This window comes from Myxine glutinosa, chromosome 9 (genome assembly GCF_964187855.1).
Source record: "Myxine glutinosa chromosome 9, kmMyxGlut1.1, whole genome shotgun sequence".
Lineage (NCBI taxonomy): Eukaryota > Metazoa > Chordata > Myxini > Myxiniformes > Myxinidae > Myxine > Myxine glutinosa.
Window position 1 is genome coordinate 86,567,537 of NC_136269.1, and position 22,202 is coordinate 86,589,738.

The 22,202-nt window shown below is 46.5% G+C and overlaps 1 protein-coding gene and 1 long non-coding RNA gene across 2 annotated transcripts; both read right to left on the reverse strand.

The window, feature by feature from the left end:
* Positions 1-1,705: 1,705 nt before the first annotated feature.
* LOC144893562 (uncharacterized) lies at positions 1,706-16,470 on the reverse strand. The gene is made up of 3 exons (XR_013624466.1): positions 16,417-16,470; positions 2,072-2,190; positions 1,706-1,845 (listed from the first exon to the last, which is right to left on the reverse strand). It is a non-coding gene; the product is annotated as an uncharacterized LOC144893562 (long non-coding RNA).
* A 3,504-nt stretch (positions 16,471-19,974) lies between these two features.
* Positions 19,975-21,925, reverse strand: LOC137434674 (zinc finger protein SNAI1). The gene is made up of 3 exons (XM_068127820.2): positions 21,680-21,925; positions 20,652-21,197; positions 19,975-20,528 (listed from the first exon to the last, which is right to left on the reverse strand). Exons 1-3 carry the CDS (start codon positions 21,756-21,758, stop codon positions 20,347-20,349), a joined length of 807 nt encoding a protein of 268 aa, XP_067983921.2. The 5' UTR covers positions 21,759-21,925; the 3' UTR covers positions 19,975-20,346.
* Between the last annotated feature and the right edge of the window lie 277 nt (positions 21,926-22,202).

Here is a 22,202-nt window from a genome sequence, read left to right on the forward strand (position 1 = left end):
AGAAAGAAAGAAAGAAAGAGAGAGACAGAGAGAGACAGAAAGAGAGAGAAGAGAAGAGAAGAGAGAGAGAGAGACAGAGACAGAGAAGAGAGACAGAGAAGAGAGACAGATAGAGAGAGAGAGACAGACAGACAGATAGAGAGAGAGACAGAGAGACAGAGAGAGAGAGAGAAAGAAGAGAAGAGAAGAGAGAGAGAGAGAGACAGAGACAGAGAGAGAGAGAGAGAGAGAGAGAGAGAGAGAGAGAGAGACTTTTGTATCTTTTTATTATAAAAGTATAAAACCATTCCACAAAGCAGTGTTAAACCAAGCAACGAGTTCAAAGAAACATTGTATAAGGATCATAAACACACCAATAAAGAACAAAGAATATTCAAAAGAAATCAGCAAGTATAAAAATTTTACCAACCAAAGGTGAGGACACAAACAGAAACCACAAACAATTTTAAAGGAAATGCTCACACAAGAGCTATGAACACATCAAGAGCAAATTAAGCGTTTGATTAAATAAAGTGAAAAATTGAGAAAGGGAGAGAGAGAGAGAGAGAGAGAGAGAGAGAGAGAGAGAGAGAGAGAGAGAGAGAGAGACAGATAGAGAGAGAGACAGAGAGACACACAGATACACAGAGACAGAGACAGAGAGAGACAGAGAGAGAGAGAGACAGAGAGAGACAGAGAGAAAGAAGAGAAGAGAAGAGAGAGAGAGAGAGACAGACACAGATAGAGAGAGAGAGAGAGAGAGAGAGAGAGAGAGAGAGAGAGAGAGAGAGAGAGAGACAGATAGAGAGAGAGACAGAGAGACACACAGATACACAGAGACAGAGACAGAGAGAGAGAGACAGAGAAGAGACAGATAGCGAGAGAGAGAGAGGGGGGGGAGAGAGAGACAGAGAGAGAGAGAGAGACAGAGAAGAGAGAGAGAGAGAGAGAGAGACAGATAGGGAGAGAGACAGAGAAACACACAGATACACAGAGACAGAGACAGAGAGAGAGAGAGAGAGAGAGAGAGAGAGAGACAGAGAGAGACAGAGAAGAGACAGATGATAGCGAGAGAGAGAGAGGGGGGGAAGAGAGCAAGAGGGGGGGGGGGGGAGAGAGAGAGAGGGGGGGGAGAGAGACAGAGAGAGAGAGAGACAGAGAAGAGAGAGAGAGAGACAGAAACAGAGAGAGAGAGAGAGAGAGAGACAGAGACAGAGACGGAGAGAGAGAGAGACAGAGAGAGAGAGAGAGAGACAGAGAGAGAGAGAGGACAGAGAGAGACAGAGAAGAGACAGATAGCGAGAGAGAGAGAGACAGAGAAGAGACAGAGACAGAGACAGAGAGAGAGAGAGAGAGAGAGAGAGAGAGAGAGAGAGAGAGAGAGAGAGAGAGAGACAGAGAGAGAGCAAAATGTTACACAAAATAATCACTCTAAGTTTAAAATGGTTTAAAACCACATTTTCTGACAACAGTGAAATATTCTTCCAACAAACCATGAACCATTTATAATTTGTACGTTTTAAAATGCAACTGTTTGGGAAGAATCTCACGAACTGTAGATTGTGGAAGACCACGTGTGGTAGACCAAGTGCAACAGGTGTCTGCCGGACAGATTGCGAAGGACACCGCACCAGACCACATGCCTGTGGACGACTTTCAACAACGTTTTTTTTGCTACGTCCTTCAACCTTCAACAACCTTCAAAATCTTGCTTCCAGGCTTGGTTTTCTTTTGTTCATGTCTCCTGGCTCAACAAACGTTTTCTTCCGAAACGTCAAACTTTCATTCCTTCGGAGTGACTTTTTGTGCGACTCGTACAGAAATCTCCAGTGTGCACGTGGACAGATCGAACCAATCAGCCTTCTCCTGTGGTTATTTACCACACACACTCATGCAACAACAAAAAAAAAAATGTTTAAAATATTTAAGTTAGGAAATAAAATGTCGTCATTGTGGTAAAATTGACCATTTGTCTCGATTTTGCTTAAATATCAAATTTGTGATTTTTTTTTGTGCCATCATTGCTTGGGCACCTGTACATATAAAACAAGATAGTCATTAATAACAATGGAGGGCAACACTCCTGACACACCTTCGACAAGTCGAGAAACGTTTCGAGGCTCGAACCGATCCCGGGCCACTCCATCGCAAGATTCTTGACTGAAAATGGTTGAAACTCGACTGAAAATCGTCATGCAACTCCAAGAAATTCTGCAAAGTATATGAAACACAGTATTGGAAATAAAATTATGGAAAGAGTAAAAACGGGGGAAAAAAAAACAAAAAACTTTTTTTTAGATGATCTTGACCTCTTGACCTCAAAAGCAATAGGCTTCAGCGATTCAATATGCAACCCATGTTCAAATTTCAAGTCAATCGGATGAAAATTGACAATTTTATACAACCTTGACCGTTGACATTTAGATAAATAAATAAATAAACAATCTGCTTCTAGCTTTTGATTGGTCAACCGATTCATTGACCAATATGCAAATTCTTAACATTTCAGTTCAATCGAATGAAAATTCACAATTTTATGTGACGTTGACCTTTTGACCAAATTATTAATTTGTCTCCTCCACGTTCTCATAATAAAGCTTTGTTGAAAATTTGATGAGAAAACCTCAATTTGGTCAAAAATGTACTGCCTGGACAGACACACAGACAGACACACAGACAGACACACAGACAAACACACAGGAATGATTGTAAAACCCCATCTCCCGCTGCGTTGGGAACGTGCTCCTGAAAGTAATGTGATAGAATCACATCTCAAGTGTAGGAATTATATTCTCCATAGTAGTCATGTGTTGATAAAGTACACTGCGATTGGACGAGATGCAAACAACCAGAAAGTGCCACACCTGCAGTAGGACTATAGAAGCATCGGCGGTGATATCATTGTATTGAGGTTTATAGCTTTATACTATGGCTGCTGGGAAGAAAAAACAAATCACGCGACAAGCATATAGAAATTAAAATCTTAGCTAGTGAAGGCCATGCGGCAGATTACAGCTCAACTTCATGTCTCAACAGGATCTGTCTGCAAGACTGAGGAGGATACATTAAACTGGTATTCTTGACCATTTTTTTTTTTAACACAAGATCGAGGCTCGTGTAAGAGCTAACATTAATGACAAAAAAAAAACGGACACATAAGACGAAATCAAGGGAGCGGGAGACAAGATGGGGAGAGAGGGAGAAGCACACAAGCACAACATTTGAGAGCAGGGACATCGGGAGATCTGTGGGAGGAAGAGTGGGAAGTGGGGTGGGAGAAGTTAAAAAAAAAAACCACATGGACACTGCTAGGACTTCCAGGAATGAAGTCGGCATTTCAGAAAAGTGTATCTGGGGTGAATCAACAGGGGTAGAAAAGATCAAGGTTTTAGATGGGGGAAGATAAGAGATGGTGGTGAACAGCTGTTTTAAAGACCTGGAGGGGTGAGTGGGATTGAAGAGAGTGAGGGAGTTTGTTCTAGAGGTGGGAGAAAAGAGGAATGAAGGAGTGAAGGTGAGCAGAGAGCCTAGATTTTGGCAGTTTCACCAGATGAGGGTTGCAGGCAGATCTTGTGCGACCTGTAGGATATTTGGGAGACAGAGCACAGACAGGGCTGGGGGGGGGGGGGGGGGAGGAGGGAATAAGCCAGAGAGGAGTCGGTGGAAGACAGAAAGACCAAACAGAAGACAGAAGACAGAATTGAAGCTGTCGTAGAAGAAAGCTCAAATTTTCCAAAGGCGATGTTAAGTACCGGTACGTCGTGGTATTTTCTCTACACGGTCGATGGCAATCCAGTAGAGATCCTGCAAATAATCGAGCTGAAAGTACGAGTGGAAAGGTTTCTTCAAGAACAGTATGATACACATCAGTGCAAAGTGGTCTCCATGGATGTTGAGCTCCCTGTAAACCTTTGCTGAGGAAAGGCGACCAAACGAAAGGGCTGAAATTGGCAACAGCAATGAAACAGTGGAATGGCCACACCTGGATGACTCCTCTGGAAAGAAAGGTGTTCTTTACGGACGAACCCAAGTTTGTATTTTACACAAGAGCGTGGAAGAGCAAGGTTCAATTAACATTTTGCATCGTCGGGTAACAATTTGGCACAACCAGCAAGGATATGAAGGACCAGGAAAGGAAGAGAAAGACGAGAGGAAAATACTAGAATTAGCAAGTAAGAGGGTTGCGTTCGAAAGTGTTTATGGGGTGATAAAGATCATCGGTCAGGATGGTGTTGGAGCCCTGGAGGGAAGAGTATGGGAGAACAGACTCTGGAAGGTGGTTCCATAGACGGGAGAAGCGAGAAATAAAAGATTTGGAACGTGCAGTCAGCCTGGATTTTGGAAGTTTAAGCAGGAGAGGGTTACTGGAAGAATGCATGCAACGTGGAGTTGCTGGGGAGAATCAGAGGACTGAGAAAGTGGAGGGAGCAATATTGGAGAATAGATGAGAGGAAACTGAGAGATCACCGATCTGCCTGCGATGTGAGAGCAACAGACTTTGGGCTTCGGCCTCATCATGGGAGATTCCAATCGTTTTGAGAACTTTAGATTCCACAGAATTGAGGAGAGATAGATGTGATGCTGGATCGCCAGCCCATAACAGAGAGCGTTACTCCATTAAGAAATGGACAAAGGTTTTGTAGACTGTGAGTAGTTCTGATTGGAAAGATTTGCATTGATGGAGGATGCCCAATCTGCGGCTGGCTTGGGAGGGCAGCTTTGCTGTATGGTCGACCCCAAAAAGGTCATTGCTGATGGTGAGGTCAAGATGTCCAAGAGACAACCTCTTACAGTGGATGGTGGGTTCATTTGAATATCATTCCAAAGAGATAGAGTGAGACTGTGGGATTTTCCAGGATTGAAGGACATGGTTATTTATCATCATCATTATCATTATCGTTTTACGACCGTTTCCATGATTGCATGTGTATCTTACCAGAGTCTAATAACTTCCAGAAGTGGAAACCTACAGTCTCACTCTATCTCGAGTGAGACAAATTCAGACCAGAGTGTAATAATTTCCAGAACTGAAGAAGTGGAAACAGTCAGGGCTTGAAGATAAGAACAGTACAAAAAGGCCAAAAGGAATGTAAAGAAAGTGATTGTTTGGAGAAAGATCCTTGGCCATGGAAGAAATACGTATATGAAAGTTTTCATACAAAAGAGGGACAAAAATACATTTTCAGAATCGCAGCTGCTTGGGATAGATTAACAAAATATGTGGGATATGTCCGTACAATTAAGGATGTAGATGGTGCAACTGTAGTGAAAGAGGATGAGATCAAAGTGAGGTGGGGCCAATACTTTAACTGGCTTATGAATGAAGAAAACCCAAGAAAAAAAAGATAGAAGATGCAGTTCTAAATGAAAGAATGACAACGACATTCAATCTGGAAGAGATCACAACAGCATTGAAAGGAATGAAAAAAGCAATGGTACCTGATGAGATACCAGCAGAAGTATGGACCTGTCTAGGTGAATATGGGGTCCAAGTCCTGAATAAACTATTCAATACATGACTTTCAAAATGACGCAATCCGCCCCAGAATGCTCTGTGCGCATGCGCAGAAACCCCCTGCTAACAGCGGTGTTTGGAGCACCAAATAACGTATATCACGTGTGTGAGATAATTCCCTGAAATGGCTCACAAAGTTTCGAAAGGAAGCCAAAAATACTTGGAAAATTACCTGAGAGAAAGGGTTGTGCCTCTGCAACAACAATAGACTTGGAGAACTTTCTCAGTTCACCTGAGTGGAACGGTGTGTGCCACACAAGCCCTCCGATGGATGATCGCTAATAATAAATGGACTTTGAACCTTGTGGGATTGCTTCCTGTGACCATAGCAGGCGCATCTATGAAGTATTGACTCAAGGGTTGAATACTTACGTAAATTAGAAATGTCTGTATTTCATTTTTAATTATGTTGTAAAAATTTCTTTAAAATACAGACTTGGCATTTAATATGGAATATTTTTTTTGTGGGGGTGAACTTACTTTTCAAGATGTCTTAGAACCAAAAGTTCATTGGAATTATGTTCAAATTATTCTAGATTTTGTTAATGTGACCTTTAAAAGAAACAAAAACCACATTTGACATTTTGAAACAAATAAATTGATCCTTGAAAGTGATGTAAACTGATATCGAACTCAATTCATGGACAGTACTGTTAAACTTCTGTACGTTTTCCAGAAGTATCTCTTTATTTTGCACATTAGCCAATTTTTTTTTCAACAAAAACAAAAGCTAAATTATGACTGGGATTATGGACAGTAAAATTACAGTTCAGTACTTCGTGTAACCCCCACGAGCATTCAGGAGAGCACGTACACGTCGAGGCATGCTGTTCAGGAGATTTGCCAAGGATTGGACAGGAATCGCTTGCCTTGCAGTGACAATAGCCTGCTGCAATTCACGCACAGAGGTCGGCTGCTGGTCCAAGTGGTCGATTTGACGCGTTAATTCTGCCCACAAGTTCTCTATCGGATTCATATCCGGGGACATGGCAGGCTACTCCATATGCTCTACACCACGGTCAGCAAGAAAGTGTTGGATCATGCGAGCACGATGAGGGCGTGCATTGTCATCATGGAAGAGAAAGTTTCCTCGAAAGGCTGCACGAGCAAATGGAAGCAATGTTTCTTCCAGAATGGCCCTGTGCTTGAACTGGTTCAGGTTTCCATTCAGAACAACCAGGTCAGTTTTGCCCCTTGCATGAAAAGCAGCCCAAACGGTCATCCCACCACCTCCAGCTTGGACTCTTGGCACTATACAATCTTTGTTGTAGGCTTCATGCACTTGTCTGCGCACTCGGACGTGGCCATCTTGACAATAGACCAGAAATCTAGACTCGTCACTGAAGATCACGTGATTCCAGTGTCCTGGCTGCCATTGACGGTGCCCTCTGGCCCACTGCAATCGGCGCTGGCGGTGTTGTCTGGTCAGGCGTGGCTTTCTCAGGGGACGCCTGGCACGATAGCCTGCTTGAACCAGTCGTTGGTTGACTAGCCTTCTGGATACAGGCACATTTGTCAGTTGCTGCCAATCAGCCCTAAGCCGATTAGCTGACTTGGTACGGCCATTGCAGACTAACCGGTGCAGCTGGCGATCATCCCTCCTTGTGGTTCTGCGGGGACGTCCTGGCCTCGGTATTGGAGTAGGGACACCCCTCTGAGCATTTCGTTTCAGGATCTTTGACACCTGACCTTGAGTGATGCCATACTGCCGAGAAATAGCACGCTGTTTCATGCCGTAATTTCGTAAAGCCACCACTCCATGACAAACAGCATTGTCGAGTTGACGGACCATCTCCAGAGGAAGTGGCAATAACTTTTGGAGACGTGCAGCAGTTGTTTTCCACTAATACAGAACGCAACAACCCTTGTATACCCGACTGTGAAGCCAATCATCAAATGCACCTGTCCGTACATTTTGCCACGCCACCTGTGATATAATCCTGTTGTTGACTTCTTGCTGCGACAGACAATCAGTGACATGGTTCTTTTAACAAATAAATCACCAAAGTGTAAACGAAACTCACTAGATTGATATACCGAGTTAAGAAAGTAAACCCAAGTCAAGAAAAATAAAATATTCCATATTAAATGCCAAGTCTGTATATTCCACTTTGGCATTATGGGGTATTTATTATGTGTATATCAGTAACAAAAGCTTATATTTAATCAATTTTAAATTGAGGCTGTAACACAACAAAATGTGAAAAAGTTTAGGGGTTTGAATACTTTCTGAAGGTACTGTGTATGCATGATGACTGTGAGTCGTTGTTTTAGACGAATCTCTTCCCCTCGTTGGCATGCTTCCTAAGCATTGTGCATTGTGCGATGGTTGTATCGGTAAAAATGGGTGGTGAGCAGGTAAGCCGGTGCCAATGACGGGGAAAAACCTGCAAAGAGAAGCAATTAAAGTGATAGAGGTGTGTGCAATCCCTCTCCCTCTCTCTATTCCAATGAGCATCGTTGGCTGCAGGTGCAATGTATGCAACGTGAATTCTCATGCACATAGGTGCAGCAAACTGCCCAGGTCGTTGGTATGATGACAGCTGCCCTTGATTTACAAATTGGACACAGCTGGCTGCAGATGCTGCAAAGTGATGCCTAAACCAGGTACTGCCATACCAGGTACTATCAGTCGACGCCAGCTGAGTCCTGGACTATGTATAATGTGTGTGTGTGTGTGTGTGTGTGTGTGTGTGTGTGTGTGTGTGTGTGTGTGTGTGTGTGTGTGTGTGTGTGTGTGTGTGTGTGTGTGTGTGTGTGTGTGTGTGTGTGTGTTAAACCTCCTAGCCTGATAAAGCAGTAGAGCACTGTTCACGTACCATAACAGCTAAAGTGGCGCGATCTATGAGCAACAATGTCTGTCTGACACATGAGAACATTACCTCTGCCTCACTACCCCAACAACCAGGTGGTGGGTTGTAGTCGAGCACAACAATAAACCAAAACAAGGCCCTTCGGACCCGATAAATGCATCACCATTAGAGGAAATGCACCACCAAACTTTAATTGAATCTCCCCCATGCTCAATTGTTGCCTTCAAGCAAGCTTCTTTACAAGTTACAGTTTTTGATCATCTCACACACAGTCTTGATAACATCCAATTAACTGAAACATTCATCTGTCCAAAGCACATTTGATCATTGTTCCATCGTCCAATTTCTGTGTTCTTATTCTCTCTTTAATATTGTTCCCCTTTCTTAACAGAGGTTTTCTTACTGTAACACATCCTTTAAATCCCAATTTCAAAAGTGACCTTTGTACTGTTGATGAATGGACACCTGAGCCTTCTGCCAATTCTTCTGTCAATTAAAGGCTTGGATATTATCTTCGAGTATTATCCTCTGTATTTGATGATTGTGCTGTGGATACTACACCTTGGAAATCGAGTGATGTGAGCTATTTCACTCAATGTATTTCCTTCTTCATGCAGAAACACAATTCCATAGCGAATTTCTTTTTTACTGAAATTTTACACATTTTGTTTTAAACTAAAATTTAATCCTGATATATCTGCATTCTGCAGTACAAAAACTGGACTTTTAGCTTTATGGATTTGCAGGAGAGAGGAACACCTGATGTTAATGACAGGAACACCTGACAATGAGTCATCAGTTTGATTTGATTGCTAAATGTGATGGATTAGCTACAACACTTCATATTAGCTGCTCATGTATAGCTAGCCCATCCACAGACAGGGTTTTGCAATCGCTTGTGTGTGTGTCTGCGTCTGTCGAGGCCAGAGTTAAAATTTTGTTTTACCATTTATGCTTTCGTCTTCAAATTTTCAACAAACCCCTAATAGGAGAATGAGGAGAAGACTAATTGATATAATCAAATTTTCAACAAACCTTTATGAGTATACCAGTAAGGTACCTATGCTACGCGTGGGAGGCAAAGATTTCAAAAAGAAAATATTTTGAGGCAAAATTTCAATTGTGTAGAGATATTACCGAATCAGCGAATGCTTCCACATGCGGTAAATGGTGAAAGTGCTAATGCAGAACCCATCAATGAGTTTACATGCGGAGAGAGAGCAGTTTCGTACGGCTAGAAACTCAAAATCCTAATTGTATTGCGAAATTTATGAAAACTCCCACCCACGTTGGGACACCCGCTAGGACCTCAAAAGGTTCCACAGGAAGTTTGGCAGGGCTAGCCTCAAAACTGAGGGAGTGGTTTGGGGACAGACAGACAGTCCTGCTTCAAAAAATATTATATATATATATATATGGAGAACACTAATTAATAAATTATACAATTTTTCTTTTAACTGTTGTTTTCTTTAAGTTTAGTTTGAGTACAAAGCGGACGCGGACGCGGACAGACAGACTTTGCATTTTGAGATGCTTTCGAACTTGCTTTGAATCGTGATCACAAATTTTTGAAGGTTCTAATCCCACCTGTTCAACACTGCATTCAACATTTAACCCACGGCATTTAACCCCTGACTATCTCTTCTCCTTCTCCTTCCTTTTGCTTTGATTATTTACCTATTGATTTTTGTCTTTTTGCACTTGTTTTTTGTACTCTGTCAAAGCGTCTTTGGGCTTCTTGAAAAGCGCTATATAAAATAAATGTATTATTATTATTATTATTATTATAATCAATGTAAGTTAAGCATTCTAAATTGCTAAGTGACAAGCTTGATTTCTTCTCTCCCAAACGAAATTGCATTAATAACAGTCAATGTTGTTGTAATAGTAGAAAACATTAGTGGATGCTTTGAGTAAATTGTTGATGCTCAAGACATCCATATATTGCAACTCCTGAATTTGTCCGAGACTTTTGCACAGCATTGCATATGCATACCGTATAATCGTATGCGAAGAAATGCATATATACATACATATATATATATATGGTCGTCGAAGAGTAAGACAGTACGGTATGGAAGGTAATTATACTGACAGCGAGGAGGTGGGAAACGAGCACAAAGGAGTAGGAGGCCCTGAAGGCAGGAGGACTGGGTGCTGTTGCTTGCCAAACCAGGTCAGTTTAAATATCTTAGACGTTATTCGATTTCAAAAAAAAACCAGCATAATCGAAACAAAGACGTATTGGTTTTCAAACCGAGGTGGGTAGTTTTTACGCCCGACCATTATAGTCACGGTCCACAGCAGGTCGTTGTTAAAGGCGTGACTATGGGGTGCCAAAGAATGAATAACATATTCCACATAAACTCATTCCGTTCATTCCGTTTTTCTTGAGCTGTCGTCACATCATCAACAATATTATCTCAGTAACTTGAGTTTTGAAATATACAACCTCGGAGTGTGACAATGAACCGGACAGCATTGTTTAGATGTTACAGCATTGTCTGGTGTGTTGTTTATAACATTCTCTTTGTTAACCAGCACGAACATCATGATCAATCACCATCAATACCGTGGAATTGAGCCTCAAAGTTAGGTGTGTATCCTTTTTGCTTATTTGCTCATCACCGCAGCGAAATGACATGCAGGAGCAGGCACAGGTACAGGTACAGGTACGTGTTCTGCAAAGCAGTTTCTCCTCTCTTTCTCTGTTTTTATCTGTTTTTCTCTCTCTCAACGTATCATGGTTGCTTGAAAGTCAAAAACAAACTCTAACCTCAGACAGGTATCTTTATATGAATTTTGGTACAATTATCCAAATTGCATGAAGCACGATGACTCACAATAAAAAATAAAAAATAGGGACAATGCCCCTGGGCTCACCTCATAGAACCAGGGTTCCACTGGTACTGGTAGGCGTGGATGGCCCACAAAATATGTTAAGGAGAAGAAAGTAAATACCTATTTTTAGAGGGGCAAACGCCTGATTTTTTTTTTAATGCCGTGAACAAACCTATTTGGGGTGAAGGTCCTATTTGGGGTCAACTCATCTCTCCCCTACCCTACCACCCCTACCCCACCCCACCCCCGACTCCTCAGAGCCATAGAATACTCGAGTTAGGTGAACTTAACACTAGGCGCCATGTTGTTACTCAACTGTCTGTTCACGTGCGGGTAGCTTTAATGGCGTGCTATTGGAATGCAATTTTGAAACCGAGTTAAGATCGCTTCGACCTTTTTACAGACTTTGACTAAAGACCCTCAGCCCCGAAACATTTTAGATACTTAGACCCTCAAAGCGTTAACTTTTACTTTCTTTTTTTTTTCCTCCTTTTTTTGTATCCAAGATCGAGGCTCGTGAAAGAGCTAACATTAATCACACAAAAAATCAAACAGACACATAAAACATATAATAAGGGGAGCGCTAGACAAGATGGGGAGAGAGGGGGAAGGACACAATCACAACATTTGAGAGCAGGGACATCGGGAGATCTGTGGGAGGGAGAGGGCTTTGGGGGACGAGGCATGGGAAGGGGGGGGGGGGTGGGAGAAGTATAAAACACATGGTACTTTAAACACATGACCACAGAACACATGAACATATAAAACACATGAACATATAAAACTTTACACACATATTGAAAGACTCCTTTAGGCCCATTAACCCCTCAATACCGTTAAAGACACTTTACACCATTTAACTATCACGATCCTAAAGACACCTTAAACCCTCAAGAGCATTGCTACTTTAACCCCCCCTCGCCCCCCCCCCAAGACCATTAAAACCTCCATTAAACCCTCAAGACACTTCAGACACTTTGACCCCTCAAAACAATTTCAACTCTCAAGACTCTATTAGACTCTCAAGACCGTTAAGACGCTTTAGACCCTCAAGACCCCATTACCCATTAGACCCCCAAGACCCTTTTAATGTACTAGGTATGCCAAGTCACAGACAAGGTTTCTTATACCTCAGTTTACTTTTACTGAGCTAACACATCACCATAACACTTCACATTCTGTGACGTTTCATGTTTTTTTCTCCAGCAGTAATATTGCTTTCATGCATGTAATCTATGATCTACTTATGATTCTGTGTGTTCCCATATATGTAATAATGTGTAACGTTACATGACATATGCATGTCGACACATACAGATTATTTCATTATTCGGACCACAACTTGTATCACATTAATAACAGAAGAGATTGTACATTATACAAGATCATATAATCATAACATCGGGTGTCACGTGGTACAACCCCTGATTCTACCAGGTGTGTGATCGATTATTTCAGCACAAAATTAACGAACTCTGTGGACGGAAAGAACAGTTACAACAAATAAGAAGTAAATACTTTAAATGGTAATTGATCCGCCATGAGGGAAAGTGTAAAAGAGAATCCCGCTCTCACATGGCGGATCAATTAACATTCAAGTTATTTAATTATTATTTGTTCTTATTCTATACCTTTATGACTACGTTTTGGAGTACCAGTGACGTCATTTTGGGGGTTATCTGGAAAGTCCCTCGTGAATCCAGTTGTCGCTGAGATTTTAACTGATGAGGTAGAAATTTTGACGGAGGTGGTTGAGAAATTATTGACAGGTGGTTGAGATTTTAATGGAAGCGGTTGAAATTTTGATGCAGGTGGTTGAGATTTTGAGGCAGGTGGTTGAGATTTTAACGGAGGCAGTTGTGATTTTGATGGAGGCGTTTGAAATTTTGACGCAGGTGGTTGAGAAATTGACTGAGGTGGTTGAGATTTTAATGGAAGCAGTTGAGATTTTGATGGAGGCGGTTGAAATTTTGATGCAGGTAGTTGAGATTTTGACGCAGGTGGTTGAGATTTTAACGGAGGTGGTTGAGATTTTGATGCAGGTGGTTGAGATTTTGACGCAGGTGGTTGAGATTTTGACGCAGGTGGTTGAGATTTTAACGGAGGCAGTTGTGATTTTGATGGAGGCGTTTGAAATTTTGACGCAGGTGGTTGAGAAATTGACTGAGGTGGTTGAGATTTTAATGGAAGCAGTTGAGATTTTGATGGAGGCGGTTGAAATTTTGATGCAGGTGGTTGAGATTTTGACGCAGGTGGTTGAGGTTTTGACGGAGGCAGTTAGGATTTTGATGGAGGCAGTTGAAATTTTGATGGAGGTAGTTGAGATTTTGACGCAGGTGGTTGGGATTTTGATGGAGGCGTTTGAAATTTTGACGCAGGTGGTTGAGATTTTGACGCAGGTGGTTGAGATTTTGACGCAGGTGGTTGAGATTTTGAGGCAGGTGGTTGAGATTTTGAGGCAGGTGGTTGAGATTTTGAGGCAGGTGGTTGAGATTTTGACGCAGGTGGTTGCAATTTTGATGGAGGCAGTTGGGATTTGGACGGAGGTGGTCGCGATTTTAACGGAGGTGGTTGGGATTTTGATGGAGGCAGTTGGGATTTTGATGGAGGCAGTTTGGATTTGGACGGAGGTGGTCGCGATTTTAACGGAGGTGGTTGGGATTTTGACGCAGCTGGTTGCAATTTTGATGGAGGCAGTTGGGATTTTGATGTTGGCGGTTGAAATTTGGACGGCGGTGGTCGCAATTTTAACGGAGGCAGTTGGGATTTTGATGGAGGCTGTTGGGATTTTAACGGAGGTAGTTGGGATTTTGATGGAGGCGGTTGAAATTTGGATGGAGGTGGTCGCGATTTTAAAGGGGGCAGTTGAGATTTTAACGTTTGCGGTTGGAATTTTGACAGAGGCGGTTGAGATTTTGACGGAGGCAGTTGGGATTTGGACGGAGGTGGTCGCGATTTTAACGGAGGTGGTTGGGATTTTGATGGATGCAGGTGGTTGAGATTTTGATGGAGGCAGTTGAGATTTTGACGCAGGTGGTTGAGATTTTAACGGAGGCTGTTGGGATTTTGATAGAGGCTTTTGAAATTTTGACGTAGGTGGTTGAGATTTTGAGGCAGGTGGTTGAGATTTTGACGCAGGTGGTTGCAATTTTGATGGAGGCAGTTGGGATTTTGATGGAAGCAGTTGGGATTTGGATGGAGGTGGTTGGGATTTTGACGGAGGCGGTTAAGAATTAGATGGAGGCAATTGAGATTTTGACGGTGGTGGTTGAGATTTTGACAGAGGTGGTTGAGAATTAGACTGAGGCTGTTGAGATTTTGACGGATGTGGTTGAGATTTTGACGGAGGTGGTTAAGAATTGGATGGAGAAAATTGAGATTTTGACGGTGGTGGTTAAGATTTTAACAGATGCGGTTGAGATTTTGATGGAGGTGGGTGAGATTTTGATGGAGGTGGTTGAGATTTTGACAGAGGTAGTTGAGATTTTGATGGTGATGGTTGAAATTTGGACAGAGGCAGTTGGGATTTTGATGGAGGCGGTTGAAATTTGGACGGAGGTGGTCGCAATTTTAACGAAGGCTGTTGGGATTTTGACCGGGGTGGTTGGGATTTTGACGGAGGCAGTTGGGATTTTGACGGAGGTGGTTGCGATTTTGACGGAGGCGGTTGCGATTTTAACAGAGGCAGTTGGGATTTTGATGGAGGTGGCTGAGATTTTGACGGAGGTGGTTGAGATTTTGACGGATGCGGTTGAGATTTTGACCAGGGCAGTTGGGATTTTGACGGAGGCAGTTGCGATTTTAACAGAGGCAGTTGGGATTTTGATGGAGGCGGTTGAAATTTGGATGGAGGTGGTCACGATTTAAATGAAGGAAGTTGAGATTTTAACGGATGCGGTTGGAGTTTTGACAGGCGGTCGAGATTTTGACGGATGCGGTTGAGATTTTGACGGATGCGGTTGAGATTTTGACGGAAGTCATTGAGATTTTGATGGAGGTGGTTGAGATTTTGACGGAGATGGTTGAGATTTTGACAGATGCGGTTGAGATTTTGACGGAGGTGCTTGAGATTTTGACGGAGGTGGTTGAGATTTTGACAGATGCGGTTGAGATTTTGACGGAGGTGCTTGAGATTTTGATGGATGCGGTTGAGATTTTGACAGAGGTGGTTGAGATTTTGATAGAGGTGGTTGAGTGAGTGACAATGCATTCTGGGTGCGGTTACATTTTGATGGATGTGGTTGAGATTTAGATGGAGGTGGTTAAGATTTTGATGGATGTGGTTGAGATTTTGACGGAGATGGTTGAGATTTTGACAGAGGTGGTTGAGTGAGTGACAATGCATTCTGGTTGTAAGTACACGTGTACCAGCTTCATGTGATATGTAAAACAGTTAATTGCAATTCGTGGAACGAAATCCGATTCCGATGCACCATAATCTGTTGCAGATCGTCGGGGCTGCCGAAGGAGTTTCTTGGCAATGATTATGCTGGGTGGCTTGTCATTGCCTTCCCAGTTTCCCAGCAGTAGTTAGGGCAGGAATGTGGCATTTGTTAAGGGTGCCTGCGATAACTCACCTCCTTTTCGCGAAGACACCATAGGGATCTTTAACATCCACCAACTAATACCGATAGATTGGTCGCCGGTTTAACGTTCACCCAGGGACACATTGATGAATCACCCGACCTGTGACACACCAGGATGACAGTTTATGGCTGGGTCGGGATTCGAATGGAGGCCATCTTGTGCACACCTCTAGGCCATCTTGCCAGCTCGTTCGAACTTCGTGACCTTATATGCCTACAGGTGATATCGACAGTTGGTCCGTAGCCTACAGGTGATTGCACAGGTGATCCGTACAGGTGATACGTGAGGGTGCTACGGAGAGCTCGTGTCTTGCGGATAAACTAAATGGCTTCAGATCGTTTCTTGTATTCCATGTTTTCTGGTTCATTAAGTGAAGCCTTTTAATGTAAAGATAACGGGTCGATGTGTGGACCATAATTGATGCTAATTAATTGATGATCAGGTAATAACAGGTATCTTTCACCGGATACCAGCGCTGATGTGATCGAACACACCATAAACATGGTGCAGCATATGTTGCAGGGAATTCGAAAAAGCGTTTTGGGAAAAGCGAAAGTGCATCATGTAAAGGAAACTGGGAAAGTGTGATGGACGTGCGTCGGTATTTCGAATGAATGGAACAGGGGACACGAAGAACAGACTGAGTGTGTACGGCGGTGTCACGAGGCACGGGGTACTTACTACATGACGTACGCGCGCATCTCCGGGTCACGTGGGCAAGAGAAACAGTGTGAGAATCCACATGTGCGCGGCACGTGTTCCTTTCCAACCTGCTGGCCAGCGTGGAGCCAGCGCCCATCTGGAAAAGCTGAACTCGGAGCCTGGGAGGATGGGGGTCTGACCTCCTGGCGCCTCCGTGTGCGATCTCAGGACGGGGTGGGGTGGGAGAGTCCCTGGGGAGAGGCGGTTGGAGGCAGGCGGAGCGGGCTTGGGGGTGAAGGAGGTCCATTCAGCTGCTTCATGGATCTTATTAGCGACTCTCACAAGCAATTACACTTGTATGGAACAAATATTTGTACCTCCTCTTCTTCTTCCTCATTTCCACCGTCATGTGCGGCAGTTCCTCGCGAATTCCTCAAGGTGTCAATGTATACCTGCTGCGTCAGACAACTCAAAGTGCGAATCCATCCGAGGTCTTTAACCATCTCGGGTCCACGGTCTCTCCTCGCCTATTAAGTTGTTGTTTAATAAATATAATCTCCTCAGAGGGCGCCATGTTTTTACCTCAGCGGGAGAAGTAACATTTTATAAATCGGTCACACGTGCAGGTGTTATCAATCAATTCGTTACCTTTATGATCACACGTCCATGAATTGTTAATTTTTTTATTTGCCAAAGCACTTGCTCGTACGAATAATGATAATTGTTGTGCTAAGGATTTTGTTTTCATGTGTTCGGGGTTGTCTGCTGGAGGTTTTGGGGTATGGGGTTTAAGGGGTGGGGGTGAGGAATGTGTCCTGGCGTCAGGGATCCTGGGGCCGCGGCCAGGAAAGCGGTCCCAGCTGAGCCCGTGCCCTCCCCTTCACATCCACAGGAAACTGCGGCGGCGGCCGACCGCGCCAAGCCCTCCTAATCACCCGGGTCCACTCCCCCGTCGTCGAGCGCACTACCTGTCTGCACCGAAGGTAGTCGCGTCCGACGGAACGAGGCCCGGCAGGTGCCGCCGTGGAGGTGTCAAGGCAAGAGCTCGAGCGCCGTTTTAACCGCGAAGCGCCAATTACATGTGACACCCGTCAAGGAGATGCGAACGCGCGGCTTGAAAGTGACTTCCGTCCCGATGGGGGCTAATTACACCCGATGTCCGCCAAACGGACAAACGGGACGGCCGTGGGTCATGCCTCCTGCTCGCCCTATGCGGCCGAAGGTCTCGCGTCTGAAGCTCCAGCTGTGCTGCCAAGTGGCTTCACCGATGAGAAACCTTCGTCCTCATTGTCAGCCGTGAAAACGACCTTTTTGCAAATTGAATAAATAAATAGTCGACGTTTTACCTTTGTTTTGTGATGCGGTGCGAAGCGCTTTGTTATGATAAACACGCATGTTAATACCTGCAGCTCACGCAAATGAGTCACCTGCTTGATGTGATTCCTTGGACTTGAAAGTTTACACAAACAGAGCTGATAGCATTTGTGAGCATGAAACATAATGAGGCGTCATGAGGATCCTTGTTTACGGGGAGCAGGTGAGGGGATGGATCACTGAGGAGGAAGAGTGAGGGCTAAGAGGCTGAGGACTGGGAGGAGAGCTGTGAGGAGGGAGAGTGACGACTAGGAGGATGAGGGCTGGGAGGAGGAGTAAGAGGGCTGGGAGGAGGAGGAGGAGAGCTGTGAGGAGGAGGAGGAGGAGGAGGAGGAGGAGGAGGAGGAGGAGGAGGAGAGCTGGGAGGAGGGAGAGTGAGGGCTAGGAGGCGGACGATAAGGATGAGGGCTGGGAGGAAGAGGGTTGGGAGGAGGAGGAAGACGGCTGGGAGGAGGAGGAAGAGGACTGGGAGGAGGAGGAAGAGGGCTGGGAGGAGGAGGAGCAGGAGGAGGTGAGCTGTGAGGAGGAGGAGGAGAGCTGGGAGGAGGGAGAGTGAGGGCTAGGAGGCGGACGATAAGGATGAGGGCTGGGAGGAGGTGGAAGAGGGTTGGGAGGAGGAGGAAGACGGCTGGGAGGAGGAAGAGGGCTGGGGGGAGGAGGAAGAGGGCTGGGAGGAGGAGGAAGAGGGCTGGGGGGAGGAGGAGGAAGAGGGCTGGGGGGAGGAGGAGGAAGAGGGCTGGGGGGAGGAGGAGGAAGAGGGCTGGGGGGAGGAGGAGGAAGAGGGCTGGGAGGAGGAGGAGGAGGAGGAAGAGGGCTGGGAGGAGGAGGAAGAGGGCTGAGAGGAGGAAGAAGAAGGCGAGGAGGAGGAGGAGGAGAGCTGTGAGGTGGAGGAAGAAGGCTGGGTGGAAGAGGAGGAGAGCTGTGAGGAGGAGGAGGAGGAGAGCTGTGAGGATGGAGAGTGACGGCTAGAAGGATATGGACTAGGAGGGCTGGGAGGAGGCGGAGAGCTGTGAGGAGGGAGGGTGAGGGTGAGGACGAGGAGGATGAGGACTGGGAGGAGGAGGCTGAGGGCTGGGAGGAGGAGAAGGGCTGGGAGGAGGAGAAGGACTGGGAGGAGGAGAAGGGCTGGGAGGAGAAGGGCTGGGAGGTGGAGGAGGACTGGGAGGTGGAGGACTGGGAGGAGGGGGAGGAGGAGGACTGGGAGGATGAGGACTGGGAGGAGGTAGGCTGGGAGGATGAGGGCTAGGACTGGGAGGATTAGGGCTACAAGGACTGGGAAGATGAGGGCTGGAAGGACTGGGAAGATGAGGACTAGGACTGGGAAGATGAGGGCTGGAAGGACTGGGAAGATGAGGACTAGGACTGGGAAGATGAGGGCTAGAAGGACTGGGAAGATGAGGACTAGGACTGGGAGTGGAAAAGAGGCCAAGGGCTGGTAAGGGGGAGGACTGGGAACGTCCTCCACTTGGGATTGAGGGTTTTCCTCTTTCTCTTCCACCAGTTGATTGTTAAAACGGATGATACGAGTCGATCTTCCAACGTGTTTCCGAGTTATGAAGCAAAAACTTAAGGCTGAGACCCAACAGTGGAGTGTAGACTTTTGTCATTTACACCAAAAACATTTACAATGCTTACTGCCTGATACGTCACGACTCACGAGTGTTGTCGCACTCAGATCCTCGAGTGATTTCATCTCACTCATCCCTTCTGCAAACATCGATCCCCACCACGAAAACCCCTTGATGTGGATCCCGGGTAAATTAAATAAAAGCACGCACTGCCGCGTCCCTTCGGTAACACGACATCGACACCTGGACGCTGTTTCCGGAGGCACAGGTGGATTCGAAATGCAGTCAAGGTGGTGTACAGGTAGCACATTAATAGTTAAGAGTTCGATTCCCGACCCGACTCCAGACCGCCAGGCTCAAGCTGATCTACGTTAACCCGCGTTTGCTGACGACCATTAAAGACCCCACGGTCTTCATCAAAAGCAGGTGCTTTACAGTGGGAATCTTCTTCTTCCGTAAGCAGCACCATTGGCCGAGGCCGCAGCGGAAGTGCCCCCGGTAGGTTAAGGCAGGAATTTGTGCAAGTTGTTGCAGGATGCCGGCGATAACTCGCCGACGAGAGAAGCTGCACCTGCACGAGCATTAATATACAAAAACAAACAAACGAAGAACGCACCAATTTGAGCTCACATCACACACCCCAAAGGCGCACACCTTAATGCTCTCCGAGTTTTATTAAAAATGTGCATATTATGTTACATTATCAATGGAAAAATATACTATGGATACGGCATACCGGTAACTTCGTTACAAGTTCAATTGTGCAGGTAAAAAATAGAAGAAGAAAATACTGGTTTTGGTGTAAAAATCATTGCATACAAAAGGAGTGTTATCTTTTAGCAAGCACCGAATAGGTAAACAATAGAAGGCAGCAAGACCGTGGGTGGTAGAGGTGAGGGTGCTGCCCGTTGGGTCCACGGTCGAGGGGTTGGGGGTGTGAGGCACCACGGTGAGGGAGGGGATGATTGAAGACGCAAACAGGTGGGCGCAGGTGAAACGCTCGTCGCTCGGAGTACTGGACAGGTGATCAGTGGGCCGTGCAGCTGCCCGAGTCCCCGTGCTTGCTGAGTAGCGACATCCGTGAAAAAGTCTTGGCACAAGCCTTGCACTGGTAGCGCTTCACCTCGGAGTGCGTCTGCAGGTGCGCGCGCAGGTTGGAGCGATCGGCAAAGGCGCGGCGGCAGTGCTGGCAGGAAAACGGTTTCTCACCTGCAAAGCAACAGGTGGTGACATCACGACGTTAGTTAATGACGCCGGGTGTGCAACCGTCTCGAACCGGCGCGCGATATACATCGGCTGGTGCATCGAGGCATGTGCAGGTAAAGTACCCACCTGTGTGCGTTCGCACGTGCCCTTGGAGCAACCACGGTCGCGAGAACGCCTTGCCACAAATCTTGCACACGCAGGGCAAGGTGTGCGTGCGGATGTGCATCTTGAGCGCGCCCAGGCTCAGGTACTCCTTGTCGCAATGTTTGCAGCTAAAGGCTTTGCGACCTGGAGCGTCGCTCACGTCCGCGGGTCTCGCCCCGACTGGAGCGGGCATCGTGGGGAAGGCGCCCGCGCCCGGGGAGCTCGGGATCTTGCCGGCGGCGCCCGGGGAGCTCGGGGTCTTGCCGGCGGCGCTCGGCGCGAAGGTGTCTCCGGCCTCGGGGCTCGGGACCCGCCATGCCTTCCCTGGACCCAGGAACGGCTGGTGCGGAGACAGCGGTCTGTGGGCGGTGACCGGGGTGCACCCCGCCTGGATCGCCGGAATCCCGGGGCCGGGCATCTCGTGGGGCATGATGTAGCCCGCGCCCGGAGCACATGCCCCGGCACCGAGGAGGGCGGGATGGGGTCCAAGGGGCAGCACCGCGACCGCCGCCATCGGGGTGATGATCGCTGCGCGGGAAAAGGAAAGTTCACGTTAGAATGGAAGTGCTCCACGTGGTCCGACAGCATCACCCCCACTACCAACACTATTCCGGTCACGAGTTGTCGAGTGACGCACAAATGCCTCAACACGTCGCGACAATGGCCGAACACCGAGTTAAAGGGACGCCATGCACACCTTCGCACCAACAATGAACTTCCGCGCGCATTGTTCGCGGGGGAGACCCCCTCCCCCTCACCCCCACCCCCCTCCTCCCCTCGCCCCTCCTTCCTCACCGCGTTTTCATAGCAACCGAGAGAGCACCTTTCATCCTATTACTCCATTTACCGCCACACCTGCTTTGCCTTAACTTCGCCAGCATTCGCATCGTTCCACAAAGCTTAGCGGTCTCGATAAACGTCACAATTCGCGATCACAAAGGACAGGAAACGTCACGTCGGAGGGAAGTTTGAAGCGACCGGGCGGCCCCGGGTCCCCCAAGCGGACTTGCCTGTTTGCGAGTCCAGTTCACCGTAGTCGGGTCTCCTGTGCACCTGGCCGTGCTTCTTGATGAGGAACGAGCGCGGCATGGTGACACCCGCGCGCCCGTCCAGCGCCTTGAATGGGGCGCGCGCTTCGCCGCCGCGTCTTGAGCAGCAGGTGGCGACGCGAGCAGCCAATGGCCGACGCCGCGGCACCGATCGCCCCCTCCCCACGCGTATCCCTCTCCTCCTCGCGCGTCCGCCTCCCCCAACCCTCGCACGCGGACAGCAGGTGGAAAGTGTCGCCACAACCGCTCCGAGTCGGTCTCCGTCGGCCGTCCCCGCCCCCTCTGCCCCCGTCCCCGCCCCGATCTCCAAGGCCGTGGATTTTCATGCCTGCGCGATTGTTGCTCCCCCTTGCTCACCGGTTGGCTCCCCGCCCGCGCTCGCTAAATTTGCCAAACTACCACGGTCCTGGAAACAAATTGTTCTTTTCCAATTTGGAATTTTTATTTATTTTAATCTTAGTTTTGGAATTCAATATTCCAAAGG